Raw genomic sequence first — 14,256 nt, 5'->3', positions numbered from 1 at the left:
AAAGCTACGAGGGTGAAATCTGCCTCCAGGAGGCTGGTCAGAGTTCAGAGACCCATGCCCACAGTAGGTATTCTCAGGAGCTCCTGTGGATCAGGGAGTGGGGGCATTTTCCTCAGGGGTACCCTCAGAGGTGGCAGATAAGAAGCTGCCTGGAGATGACTGCTTAGGGTAGAGTCTCACACTGAAGAGGAAGACAGAAGTCCTCGCTCTTGATGGTACATTTCACATTTCAGTACTTGGGGACACAAATTCTTATCCCCTGCCCCCCTTTATAGAAGAGCAAGTATTACACAGAGGTATCACACAGAAATGGGACATGGGTTCCCTGGTCGAGGCTCTTCATCACTCTGAAGCTGTTCTAACAGATTGAGAAGGGACACATATCTGTGTGGCAGTATGGGAAGAAGGAAAATCTACCTCTTCTGTGTACCTTGGGCAAGAGCGAGAACACCGCACAGGAGTAATCATAAAGGATCTTGGGTCCCCACACCCAGCCCGAGTTCGTTCCTGTTGGCCCTTTCCCTCCTAGGGTCTTCCAGGAAGGCCGGGACAGTGGGGTAAGGAGCTGGGGGGCAGGTGACAGAGCATTTTCTCAGTTATGAAGCAGGTGTCTGAGGGCCTGGCTTTGGGTAGATGACATGTAGGGACCTGGGGAGCCGTTGAGGCTGGAGCACCAGAGAGTGCCTGTCCACTGCTGGGAGTTGGCGTTTAAGGAGTGTCTGCACAGCCTCATGCCCTGTGATCTCAGAGGCAGGCTCCAGGAGTGAAGACCTCCCGAGGTGCAGATCAGGTCAGACGCTGCCTCTGCCCCATCCACTCTCCTCCAGGTACGGGTAGCCTGCACCACATGTTTACAGGCTAATTTTTGGATCCAGGTCCAGGATCCCTACATGACAGTAGCTCCCTCAATAGTGAAATAGTTGGTTTTAAGTATTTGGATCTGGCCCCTTTACCTGCGAAGAGCTGTGGATTAGAGGAGAAGGTAAGGCCATGGTTCGAGTATGTGGTTTGCACGTGGGCCATAGTGACAGCCTTTGTTGGGAAACGACTATGGAGAGCATCTAGAGAGTTCTTCTGGTGGAGTGGGAGAGCTGGCGAAGGGGGAGATCTCATGACCGAACTTTTGTCACCTGCCCTCCACCCCCACCGGACATGCTCCCCGTGGACGTTCTGAGACTGTGACTGCCCTTTCTTTCCCTTACAAGTCAGGGTCTCCTAGACGAGGCAGGGGGATAAAGGCTGCCAGTTGGGCCCAGAATCCACACCTCTGTGTACAGTTGTTGACATGCAGGCATGGTTTTCCCCTACATAGTGATTTTTTGCTGCACTTATACCTTTGGCAAGCTTCTTACAACCGAAAATACCCCATTTCCAATCCAAAACTGTTGGATCAGCGCCTTAAGGAATGGGGCCCAGGCAGCTGTGTGTGTGTGTGTATGTTCCTATCTGCCTGTCTGTCTGTCTTTCAAGTGGGGTGTGCATCAAGGACTCCTGGCCATAGAGATTGGAGGTAGACAAAGCACAATTTCAGCCACCCCTCTGTTGCCATGAAAACGAGTCACCTTTGCCCAGGGCCGGGAATGGAGAGCACCTGAATTCTGGAGCTGGTGCAGAGTCTTGATTTGGTTGGTAACGGAATTCCAGCACTTCAAATCAGGGAGGCACCATTAGCAATGATGTGTTTCTAGCTTCCTCCCAGGGCAGAGCCCCCAGTACTCCCCTGCCTTTGTCACCTCGGTCATCAGCCAGCTGTTTAGTACGAGGAGAAGTGGACTCCTCTGCTCCCCGAGAACATAGTTGGAGGAGGTTTCCAGGCAGCCCCTTTTTTTCCTTGACCCGAAGGGTCCCCTCTTGCCTTCTGCAGACGGGCTGACCTGGGGCGGAAAGCTGGGTTGGTCTCTATCTGCACTTTGCTTCTGGTCAGGGCCCATCTGGGGACTGGGTCTTGGATGCCTGCAGCGCATCCTTTCCCCCCATCAGAGAACCTTGTGATGGGGCTCCAACTCCCTTCCAGCTGAGCTCTGGCTGGTGCTGCTGCTGCCTGCCGCCCGACCTTGGTGAGGCTTCCAGCATGGACCTGCCCTGGGCCTCCTTTCTGGAGCTGTCTTGAGAAAGGAGGACCCCTCTCGAGCAGCCACATGGGAAGCATTCAGCTGCATTGGGATTCCTCCTCCCTGCCCGCCCTCTGCTGTCTGTGTAACCTTCCCTCAGGAGCCGGGCATGCCCCGGCCATTCCCACCATCTCTTCCCTGACTAATGGTACCTTCTCTTATTTTGTCCTTTCAGAAAAGCCAGAGTTGGTATAATGTAAGTATCTCTGTTTCTCTTCTCGTCGGGTATGTGGGAAGTGGGTGGGGGTTGGGAATGGTTGGAGAATGGAGAGGTGTGGAGTGCAGTTTGGCTGGCTCATGGGCTTGAGCCAGTTGAGGGGCCTCTGGCCAGGCCCCTCCCTCAAAGACCAGACACACTGGTTATCCCCTGCCGCAGGACAGGACCGCTGGTGAAGGAGGATTTGATTCAGGGAGACCAAGGAGGGATGGCCCTCCTTATCCTCCCTTATACTCCTGGACAGGGCCTCTCCAGCCCCAATGGAGGGGACTTGCTGGGGGAGGCATCCAAAGACCAGGCGGAATTCTGGGACTGGGACAGCCCTGGGGCCTGAACTTAGGACCCAAATCTCCTTCCCTTAGCCGACACGTTTTGGGGGAAATGCAGCCAGAAGACTTTTCCCCACTAGTAGAGAGGCCGTCCCATGAAATGGAATTTGACTTCTGCCCCAAGGCCCACCTCCACAGCCCCAAAGGGCATGTGCCTTCTTGAAGACATCCGCTGCTCTTGGGTCTGTGGTGAAGGGGTCGTCTTTGGTGGTGACGGCTTAGCCAGCTGCTCTGTAGCCAGAAATTGTATTGTGGACGAAACAGTCCATCCAAGACCACAGTCCCCATCACACAGACTGGGCTGCAGCGTTCTGAACTTTTCCGCTGGAGAGCAGCTGACCAAAGTCTCAGCCAGCCCCGCCACATTGTACTCTGCCCTCTGGGACTGCACTGCAGAGGGCCTGGCAGGTCCCCGTCATTCCTGGCCCGAGTCTGCCATTCCCCACATTCGCGTCTGCTTAATCATGCAGGTACCACTCCCCGCCTCCGCTGGCACCAGGCTGCACTCCAGCGGGTTTCCCGGGCATGCAGAAGGTGGGGGAGAAGGTGGCTGAGAGTGACGGAGGCCGTGGACACCGCAGGGGTGGGGAGGAGCCTTGCATTTAATGTAGGGACTTGAGTCTGAATCGTGTGTTCGTGTGGGGTGAGGTCGGGGGATATTTTCAGTGATGCCCCAAAGCCAAGCACATTCCAGTTAGCCCTGGGGCTTCTGACCTCTTGCTGCTCAGCGGGCCTGCCTCTCCCTGGGGGGCTCTGCCCACCTAGCCTGGCACACCCGAGGCGAGGGTTGGAGGGCCGGGCTGACGGAGACGAGCTGTGGGCTGAGGTGGCCTGTGTCGGGGAGAAGCCAGACTACACTCCCACACTCCCCAGCCCTTCCCCTTGGACCCACTGTGGTCTTCAACCCCCGCGCTGCTTAGAGCTCACATCCTGGAGGCGACAGAAGCTGCTTCTGTGAGGGAGGAGAGTGGGGGCCGCTTTCCTGGGAGCCATGTGGGGCCTCCAGCATCCCTTGCCTGACAAAACCTCCCTGCTCTCAGCGGTATTGCGCAATTAGTGCCCCATGCCCCCAAAGGGAACAGGAAACAGGTGGCTGCAGACATGGTAGACCATCGAAACAGCCAAATTTGGACATGCAGTCCCCGCCCCCCCTCTCTTTTCTCGCTGTCTTTCTTTGAATCAGGCTTTTCTGTTCCAGCTCACTTTCCCTTTCCTTGACTTCTTCCCTATCCTTTTGTCTCTGGCTCCTCCTCCTCTCCTTTCTCTGATTTCCATTCTCTGGCTGGCTCTCCCTTCCTCTCTGCCGCCAGCCAGCCAGCAGGTTTTCCTTCCCCTCCCTGGCTTCCTCAGAGCCCCCCCCCCGCCCCCCATCCCCCCCTTGCACATCACAGCAGGCACCTGAGCCTTCACAGAGTAAAGGATAGGAATGGATGCCAGCGACCGCAGGGGCCCAGAAACTCACGGGCTCCTGCGACAGATGAGTAGGAGATGGCAGAGGAGCCAGGAGTGGCTGGAGCCCCGCTTCCTGCCTGGAGTCCTGAAGCTGGAGACCCTTCCTGCCTGACTGCACGTCTCTTACAGTGGGCCTCCACGTAATGTCATCTCCTAGGCTTTGCTGGGACTCACAGATGGTCAGTGTCTCCTCCAGCCTTCTCCCCCTCACCCCAAGTGAATTACAGAAACATGACAGACTCTCCACTTGGCACAAATCATTAACTCACAGAGGTCGAGTGCACAAGGGACTCTGTGCTGAGCAGTGTTTCACGCTCCCCCTGGCCGCCCCCTCTCTGGGCCGCGTGCTCTCACTCTGAGGCGTCTTGCAGACACCAGGGGCCCCATCCAGAAATGTCTTCTTCTGGCTGCCTTTCCCTTGGCTCTGTGTCCATGTTGCCAGGCAGACGTGGCTGCTTGTCTGCCTCCCATCTGCCCGGGTCCTGCCCTGCTTCATCTGTGGAGGCCTGACACGGGGGCAGGCACAGGCTGCAGAACGGAGTGATGTGGAGGGACAGGGAGATGGTAGGCAGACTCTGGGAGGCCGAGAGGTGACGGGGGACCTCCAGCCGGCCCGAGCTGCAGGTATTAGGGCTGTGTCTGGTTTCCCTTTCCACTTGTCTTCATGTGTTTCCACAGCGGGAGGGAATCAGCAGCTGGTGGAGCGGGCAGAGCCCTAGAAAGGCTGGCTTCAGGTAACCCCGGGCTCCTCCTCTAGTGAAAACCCTGCTCTCTTCCTGAGGCCCAGACTGTGCCCTGGCTCTGGGCTTGCCAGCTTCTAGTGTCTGGAGGAAGCAGGCAGGATGCTGCCTGTTTCACACAGCAAGCATCACCCCCGTCCCTGCCCACTCAGATGGTCCCCGCGGGCTTATCCGTGGCGCAGGCCTGAGCGTGGCCATTCCTCTAGGCACCGTTGTCCTGCCCCATCAGGAAGCTACCACCTGGGCATTTCCCCAGAGCCATGTGAATCGATGCCCACGGGCGTGAGGTGCCCCCATGCGCCCAGCACCTGAGCCCTTGGGTGGCTGGATACCCCCCTGCCATGTGTCGTATATGAGCCTGTGCTCTTGTGTGCAGAGGCCCCATCGGGAAACTTCAGTCCAAACCGCCCCCCCCAGCTCCCCAGCACTGCCCGCCAATAGTACATTCAAGGTTTTCTAGAAGGCACTCACCTTGCCTCTGTGTTGCCCCGACTCCCCTTCTCAGTGCCGCTGACAGCCCTCTTTGACACTCAGGGTGGTGCTCCAGCTGGGCTGTCGACTGAGGTGCCACGGTTGTGTGGATGGGCAAAGGCTTTGTCATCCCAGCTCTAGGACAGTCACACATGCCCTGGTCAGGTTCCGGACTGGGTGTCCTTGCAGAGCTGCTGACCGTTGAGAGAACATCTCAGGTTGTTGGAGTAGCTTGGGTCTGATGGGAAGCCCACCCAGCACCTCCGCAGCCCGCTCCCCAGCCCGCTCCTCAGCCCCCTCCTTTACTTGCCTCTCTTCCACATTTTCCTTTTTTTTTTTCCCTCTGATACTTGTATCTCTTTTTCTTGCCAGAATAATACAAAACATAGTGATAATGAATAGACTTCTGTAATTTCCTGGGGCAAGATTCCACTATTCCACTATATTTTTAAATATGGTATTTGTGATATATATATTCATTAATTTATTTATTTTAAATTTTTTTATTTAAATTTGATTTAGCTAACATATACTGCATTGTTAGTTTCAGAGGTAGAATTCAGTGATTCATCAGTTGCATACAACACCCAGTGCTCATTCCATCACGTGCCCTCCTTAATACCTGTCACCCAGTTATCCCACCCCCTCCCACCTCCCCTCCAGCATCCCTCGGTTTGTTTCCTAGAGTTAAGAGTCTCTTATGGTTTGCCTCCCTCTCTGATTTCATCTAATTTTATTTTTCCTTCCCTTCCCCTATGTCCATCTGTTTTGTCTCTTAAATTCCACAGGAGTGAAATCATTTGGTATTTGTCTCTCTGACTTATTTCTCTTAGCGTAGTACCCTCTGGTTCCATCCATGTTGTTGCAAATGGCAAGATTTCATTCTTTCTGATGGCTGAGTAATATTCCATTGTATGTAGATACCATGTCTTCTTTATCCATCATCTGTCGATGGACATCTGGGCTCTTTCCACAGTTTTGCTATTCTGGGCATTGCTGCTATAAACATTGGGGTGCAGGTGCCCCTTCAGATCACTACATTTGTATCTTTGGGGTAAATACCTAGTAGTGCAATTGCTGGGTCGTAGGGTAGTTCTATTTTTAACTTTTTGAGGAACCTCCATACTGTTTTCCGGAGTGGCTGCACCAGTTTGCATTCCCACCAACAGCATAAGAGGGTTCCGCATTCTCCACAACCTCGCCAACATCTGTCATTTCCTGACTTAATTTTAGCCCTTCTGACCTGTGTGAGGTGGTATCTCATTGTTCCACATTTTACTTTCACCTCTCCAGCCAAGGAGGAGCGGTCACCATGATGGCAGACCACTTTGGCCTAAACAGTGAGACCCGTGGAAGGAAGCGGCTAGACTCCAGGGACACGTGGAAAGGCTGAGGCGTGAGAGCTTCTGGTCTCTAGCCAGGGGTATGATATGCAGATCAAGAGTGGGGTTTGAGGGGCGCCTGGGTGGCGCAGTTGTTAAGCATCTGCCTTCGGCTCAGGGCGTGATCCTGGCATTATGGAATCGAGCCCCACATCAGGCTCCTCTGCTATGAGCCTGCTTCTTCCTCTCCCACTCCCCCTGCTTGTGTTCCCTCTCTCGCTGGCTGTCTCTATCTCTGTCAAATAAATAAATAAAATCTTAAAAAAAAAAAAAAGTGGGGTTTGAAGGCAGTGCAGTCTACAGCTGCCTTAAGGCCATCCCAGGCTTGATTACATCTATGCCCCCTTACATCCCCCCCCCCCCCCCCCGCTTACTTGACGATCCCAACTTTATTCGTTAAGGCCCCAGGCTTGGAAGGTGCAGCCCCCATACACATGAAGTGGTGGGATAAGCAGAAACAGGGCTTTCGTTTCAGTAGGGAGCCAGCGGCAAAGTTGGGGATGGGAGGGGGGTGTTCTGTCCCCCGAAGATGGTCCCTTTTGGGTGCGGTAGGCTTGCATCTTGGATGAAGCAGTCACGGGTCTCCTGCTTGGTGCCTCACCTTGTATGGGCACAGGTAACTGTCCTCATCTGCTTCACCCCTTCCTGGGCGGGGGGTGGTCAGTCATCACGGCAACCCAGAGAAGCAGCTTGTCTGAGGTCAGAGGTTAGGAGCCTAGGCCCTGGTGGCTGGGAGAGACTTAGCACCCAAGCTCCTCCTCGATGCCCTGGGATGGGGATACTGGCTTTTTTGGTTGGGGAGGAAGGGATAGTGCCAATCCTGTGGGATGACCAAGCAGGTCTGGCAGGCATGAGATTGAGAGCAAGAGAACAAAGGCTTTGTGGGCATGAAATTGGGACCTTAGGGGGACAGTACAGAGAGTGGAAATTCGGAGACAGGACTTGCTGCCTGCACCCTTGTTCTTTCCAGGGAGGCTGCCTGTGCTGCCGTACGCTCTGCCCATCTCCCCGCTGTTACTTACGTGGTCTTGGAAGAGTCTTCCTGACTTCTGCTTCCCTGACCCGCATCCTTCACCTTCTCTGGAATGGTCCCATCTCTCCTGATGAGACCCTCTCTCAATCCCACTCCCCTCTTAGCCTTTCTGCATGACACTGTCCCACCTATATTTCTCTCCTTTCTTTGCTCATTGCCCTCCTCCTACCCAGCATGCCACTCCTCCCTACTCCCTACCTGGCTTTCTTTGGAGGGCCAGGATTCCCTTTGAGGGTCTTAATTGATTCCTTCCCAGGTGAGGCCAGTACTCCATCAAAATCCCTCTGTTTTTCCCCTGGGTTCCTCCACCTCTCCCCTCCCCCGTGCTGTACCCAGGGAGGGGGTACCACTTGGTCCCAGCTCCCAGTGTTTGCCATCGAGTTAATGTTCAGCTCAGGGTCAATTCCCTCTCCTCAGGCCCGAAGCTGCCTGCCGCCCTGCCCAGCCCAGCCCAGCCCATTCGATCGTGGGGGGTGTGGGAGACAAAGGCTGAGCACTGAGACTTGCCTCCCCCGGGGTTGTCTCTCTGGGTGTGTCCTGCCTCTGCCTCACCTGTTCGGCCCATAGCAGTATGTAAATGTTTCCAGGGAATTAACTGTAAGGATCCAGCTTTCGTGGGTCTATATATTGCCTAGATCTTGGGGTCTGGTATGGCCCAGGAGAGAGGCATTATGGTCACCCTGGAAAATGGAACTGCCAGGGTCGCTTATCACACTACCAAGGATAGGGCTGCCTTACACAGGGCAGAGAGCAGCTCGGATGTATGGTTTGGGGTGTTGGCAGGGATCGGGCACGGAGAGGCCATGCACGTACAGGTGGGGATCGGGCTGGCTGTGCACACGTCAGCCGTACTGTGAATAGGAACAGTTTTAGAGGTGTGTAAGGAATGTGTTCATTTGGTAAAGAGTTTCTGAATAGCAGATCATGCTCTGCTGTAGAAGATAGACTGTTTGAGGCGTAGATCCCTCCTGGGGAAGACGATAGTCTGATGGAGGTACCACGCTGCACGGGTGACGGTGGAGGCCGTGGGGCTGTGCACAGTGTGCAGATGATGAGAGAGAGAAAGAGACGAGTTTGGGGAAGAATTCTGACTCTTTGTCTACTTTCTCTAACACCGTTTAACCGGGAGACTCTGGGTTCCTTGGAAACAGTCTTTGGTTTGGGAGTCAAGAATCTCCTGAGCCAAAGGCAGATGCTTAACCAACTGAGCCACCAGCTGCCCCTAATTAGGAACTTCTTGATGATCAGGTGGTCAGGTGTGTGGGCTCTGTTCTGCAAGGCCAGGGGGCAGTTGGATATCTCAGTATCAGTTTGGAACTAACCTACAGGCCAGAGGAGTGTGGTATTCGGAGGTCTTTAACAATTTATTTATTTTTTAGAGAGAGAGGCGGGGAAGGGCAGAGGGAGAGAGAGGGGGAGAACTTCCAGCAGACGCCCCACTGAGTGCAGAGTCCGACACAGGGCTCCATCTCACGACCCTGAGATCATGACCTGAGCCGAAACCAAGAGTGGGATGCTTCACCGCCTGTGCCACCCAGGCGCCCCAAGAATCTCCGTTTTTAATGCATTCATTAGGTCCTTTTAAAGTATTCTCATGTTTGAGTCCTGCTGGCTCAAATCTCAGAGACTCCTAGGCCAGAGGCACCATTCATCATCACGTGCAGGCTTGGGATGCTCGCCGCACAGTGGGCATAGCTGTGGAGGGCAAGGCAGGTGCCCCATTTGTTTCAGAGGTCTGACTTTCCTGGGGACCCGTGTCTTCCCAGTCCCAGTGCTGTGTGTTCGCTGCCCCAGCTTCTCTGTCTGGAGCCCTTCCTGGCCCCATTGGCCTGGCTCCCATTCCCCTGCTTCCCTGGGTTCGGCTGTTTCCTTCTGACTCCGGGGCCAAATTCTCTGCTCTTAGCATTGCTACTTGGCCCTCAAGGTCTGAGGAGCTGCCTGGGAATCCTCTTGGCCTGGATCCCCCTCCTGTTAGTGCTGGAGGCAGGGCAGGGTCCCCGGAGCTGGTGACCTCAACTTCTCCAGGCGAACTGCCCAACCTCTCCCCACCAGTATGTCTGCCGTGAGAGGAATCGAACTTCCAAATCTCCTGCTGGTGCTACACACAGGGAAGTTGGTGGACTGGTGGGTCAGTGCCGGGAGTGTGCTCCAGAAGTCCCTGGCTGTTAGCATCTCCAATTTCAGATTCCATCATAGCAGCCATGCCCCTGGCACCTCCCCCACCCCTCCCCCCTTGGGAGCCCTGGCCAGCTACTTTCCATTGCAGGAAACATCTGCTGGGGAGGCCAGGCTAGGCCGGGAGGTTACTGGAGGACGTTGGCCAGTACCATCACCCAGATCCTGTAACTTGAGGCATGTGTAGGGCTCTGGCCCTGCCCGCCCACCCACCCTGCCTCCCTCCTGCCACGAGCGACTGTAACAAAGAAGTTGTTTGCTGGTCAGCCTAGGAGAGCACGGTCTGGGGAAGGAAAGGGGTGTGTGCAGGGGTGGGGGTGAGAGCAGGCCTTGTTGCGACAGCCAGTGGTGGCCGCTCTGCCTGGGAGAGGGCTGTGAGTCATAGGGACCAGTGCCCGCCCAGCGGAGAGATTGCACGGTGAACGGGCTGCTTTATGGGAAGGGCCAGACGGAGCTGGGAGTTCATTCTCGCCCCGGAGTTTCCGACCAACTATGAGCTTTGTGTGAGTAACCAGCTGGGTGCACCTCCGGACCTGGCTGCGGGGTTGTCCTCGTCCTGCGCAGTTTGTCCACCAGGAGCCTGCTGTCCGGAGCCCTCAAGCCATCCCTGTGCACCTGCCGTGTTGTCTTGTGTCTTCTGGCCTCAGCTGGCCTCTGGGAGTGGCTGTCCGCACTGACCAGGAGGAGGGGCTTCACCGCATCCCCTCTGGGTCACCCTCAGCCTGAAGACCAGCCACCTTGTGGGAACCAAAGTGGGACGACGCCAAACCTGGCCATGGGAGACTGGCCGGCCAGCCTGTCCCAAGAACCATGCTGACCACACCCTCCCCCTTGTGAGGTTTCGTGCTCAGAACAGACCTCTGGGAGAGAAAAGGAGGCCAGTCAGGGTCACATAGACCCTCTGCCAGAAGCCCGACAAGACTGACTGTTTTCATCCTGAGAGGACAGTCAGGAGCCAGAGCTCCAGGAGCCGAGCTCCACTGGGAGGTGGAGCTGTGGGGAGCGATGGAATCTTTGACTGAGTCTGGGGTCCTCTGGAGCCTCCTGCTGGAGCCGGACAGCCAGCCTTTGCAGTGGTACCTGAGGAAGTTTACGGATACACCTGCTGGTGCAGAACTCTACTGCTGGCACGGATCTGAGGAGATCCCAGCCGTGAGTGTACATCCTAACTTCTCTGGGCCCGTGTGATGGGTCTGCCGCACCCCTGTAATCCCCCACTCGGCCCTGCTGCCTGAGGGCTCCACATCTGACCGTCCTTGAACTAAAATCCTCTGACCATTTTAAATTAAAGTAGGTGAGCCATGCCTCACCTTTGGAGGAAATTGCTTTAAGAGCACGGGGGTGGGAGGCCAGAGGGTCGGGGTCTCTTGCATCAAAATAGTATATGGGGGCAGGTCAACCCAGTGCCACTTTAGAGTCTGGGAGGCAGAGGCTGGCCTGCCATCCACATTGGCAGCCCGGTAGAATCAGGGCATTTATTTGCAAGGCTGGGTTAAGGAGTCCCTGCACTCAAGCCAGTTTTGGTAGACCTGGCTGAGTTCCGAGGTCAGGGCTGGCGTTGCCCTCTCTCTCCACGCGGCTACAGCTTTGTTCGGAGGAGAGGAGAGGAACAGCTCCTTCCATTTGCCAGAGGTTTGGTTTGGAGATGATGGCCAGATGCCATGCACCTCCACGTCTGTCAACGTCTGAGTTCCCAGTGGAGGCGAGAGATGCAGGGGCGAGGCAGCAGTGTGGAAAGCACATGAGAAAGAGGAGGACTTCCAGGCTTCGGAGAATTGGATGCCTGATGCCTGGTTACACTTGGAGGGGGCTTGGGGCCATCTGGTAGGCTTGTCCTCGGGCTGATAGTGGAATGTGGTAAATATGAAGACTCGCCTGATTGATACTTTTTTTAAAGAAATTTTTAGTAAAGAACATAAAACTTAACCATCTTAAGTATTTCTAAGTATTTCTCAGTTCAGTAGCGTTAAGTGAAGTCACACTTAATGTCCAATGTCCAGAACTTTTCATCTTGAAAAACTGAAGCTTTTTTACTACTCCCTCTGGGAAAAAAGACCACTTGTGGGCATGAGAGACTAGTGGGGGCCCTAGAGTAGGTGAACGTCTCATTCGCCAGAGAGTGAGCTCTGCCGGGGCTTCCCTGTTTCCGTCTTGGGACCAAAACCTGGAGGCGCCATCGTTGAGCAGTGACCCAGACCAGGGGCTCTGCTCTCCTCTCCTACTTAGTAACCACAAACTTTGGACAAGTTGCTTAACCTCTCTGTACCTCAGCTTCTTCGTGTATAAAATGGGATAATAAAAACAATCTGTGGTCCAATGGAATGATGTACGTGAAGGGCTGATGACAATGCTTGGTGCATGGTACTCAGTTCACATTTGCTCAACTGTAGCTCTAGAAGGTCAGTTAGACATAATTAGGAACTACTTTTTTTTTTTTTTAAGATTTTTATTTGAGAGCGAGCGAGCAAGAGAGAGAGCACGAGCAGGGGCAGAGGGAGAGGGAGAAGCAGGCCCCTGCTGAGCAGAGAGCCTGACGGGCTCAATCCCGGGACCTTGGGATCATGACCTGAGCCGAAGGCAGATGCTTAACCAACTGAGCCACCAGCTGCCCCTAATTAGGAACTTCTTGATGATCAGGTGGTCAGGTGTGTGGGCTCTGTTCTGCAAGGCCAGGGGGCAGTTGGATATCTCAGTATCAGTTTGGAACTAACCTACGGGCCAGAGGAGTGTGGTATTCGGAGGTCTTTTCTAGCCGTAGAAGTCAGAGGATAGGTTGGCTTCTAGATACTCACTCCCAGTGGCCCTGATACTTGGTTCAAACATATGGCAGGTGATTTTTGAAGTTTGGGCTTCTACAGCATAGCATTGCTTGGGGGAAGGTAACAGGACATTGACTACTGCTAGTATAGCTCATTTTATAAACAAGCCAAAACAGAAGTTTAAAATTCAAATTAACTGTAGACAGAGTAGTTGAAAGCACTGTCTTCTGTCTGTCTCTCTCTCTTCTGGAAACCCTCCCCCAAACTGAAGTCATGCCATTCTCTCTCCTCCAACTTCCTGGAATATTCCTGTTTCCTCTAGCGTAAAAGCCATCAGGCCACTTAGCTCAGGTAGTCAAGTGCGTGCCCTGAATGTGGTCAGGCCAAAGCCCGAGCTTGGTCGTGGGCCACTTAGTTTTGCAGAAAGCCAGAAATCAGCTGTCTAAAGCATATCCCATTGTCCCTGTAGCTATATGCCAGTGGATTCCCTGGGAAGTGGGTAGAAGGTGTAAATGGCCAAGACCTCTCTGTCACCATCACCAGGATGATCCGGTGCGCTCCCGGCATAAGGAGGTCGGTCCGTGACTCGCCTGGGTGGAGTACAGATGTTTCTCTGTTGAGATGCATGGGCCTACTGGATGTGCACTTGTCTTCATGTATCATCCTTGGGTGCCTTTCATCCACGGGCTACACTTCTTCTTCTTCTCTTTTAATTTTAAGATTGTAAGCTTGGAAAGATCAGGTTTCCTCTCTGTCCCCCTGGCTGATGGAATTTCCAAGGAGGATTTCCTAAGACAGTTTATGGGTATAGGTCTGCACCCAAAAAGCTAAGTGGGCACAGGGTCGTCCATAACACAGATCGTGGTGAGAGGTGAGCAGAGGACTGGGGATGCAGAAATCTGCCACTGACCAGCTTGGGGACTCTTGGGCAGGGGTCTCCCCTCTGGCCTTCATTTCCTCATCGCTAATGGACGGGTTGGGTTAGATGGTCTTGTAGAGGGTGGGGAGGGAATCAGGGTTGGGTGCTTCCAGTTGCCAGATGTGCTTTTAAATTCTCTACTTCTGTGCTGATTCTAATACTAGCTTTATGAGTTTTTTTCCCTAAATCCAGTCTTGGTAAGGTGCAGTTCTTCCCGCCCTCCCCCCCACTGCCCATTTCATTTGAGATATGATTGACAAGTCACATCGTAATAGTCTTACATTTGGTGATTTTTCTTTTCCAGTCGTGAATTTCATACACAGCCAAGTACTTACTGTGTTAGTCACGATAGCCACTGCTTCTGAGAAGTGTACTGAGTACCATCATATTCTGGGTCCTGCTAGGGGGCTGGGGGAGCCCTTTTGGGCCCCTGTTTTGCTGTCAAGGTGGTGCTTCCTGCTGGCAGAAGGCAGGACAGCAGTAGCTCTCGTGGTGGGTCCCAGGAAGCTCCCTGGAGGTGTCCCTCCTTCCTTTCTCTTCTTGGGATCTACTGTGGACCTTGCTTAGTATGTTTGACATTTTGTCATTAATGGACACTGGGTACAGACCGTTTTGGAGTGTCCGATTCTCTCCATGTTGTTTTTCCATACATACCAAAGCCCCCTTTG

The 14,256-nt window shown here is 54.1% G+C and overlaps 1 protein-coding gene across 6 annotated transcripts in view; it reads left to right on the top strand.

Annotated features, from left to right (window-relative positions):
• The window catches only part of GRAMD1B (GRAM domain containing 1B), a 233,120-nt gene that overhangs the window by 192,002 nt on the left and 26,862 nt on the right, over positions 1-14,256 (top strand). For 5 of the 6 annotated variants that reach the window (XM_008689943.2, XM_008689941.2, XM_040631101.1 and 2 more), the window contains one exon: positions 2,287-2,307. In XM_008689943.2, the coding sequence (XP_008688165.2) occupies positions 2,287-2,307 (21 nt within the window). Of the gene's footprint in view, positions 1-2,286; positions 2,308-6,613; positions 6,866-14,256 lie in introns of those variants that run through there. The other variant, XM_040631104.1, reaches the window with a different exon arrangement.

Source organism: Ursus maritimus, unplaced genomic scaffold, assembly GCF_017311325.1.
Source record: "Ursus maritimus isolate PB19 unplaced genomic scaffold, ASM1731132v1 scaffold_16, whole genome shotgun sequence".
In the NCBI taxonomy this organism is placed as follows: domain Eukaryota; kingdom Metazoa; phylum Chordata; class Mammalia; order Carnivora; family Ursidae; genus Ursus; species Ursus maritimus.
The sequence above is the reverse complement of the archived record's forward strand: the minus strand, read 5'-3'. Positions and strand labels throughout refer to the sequence as shown.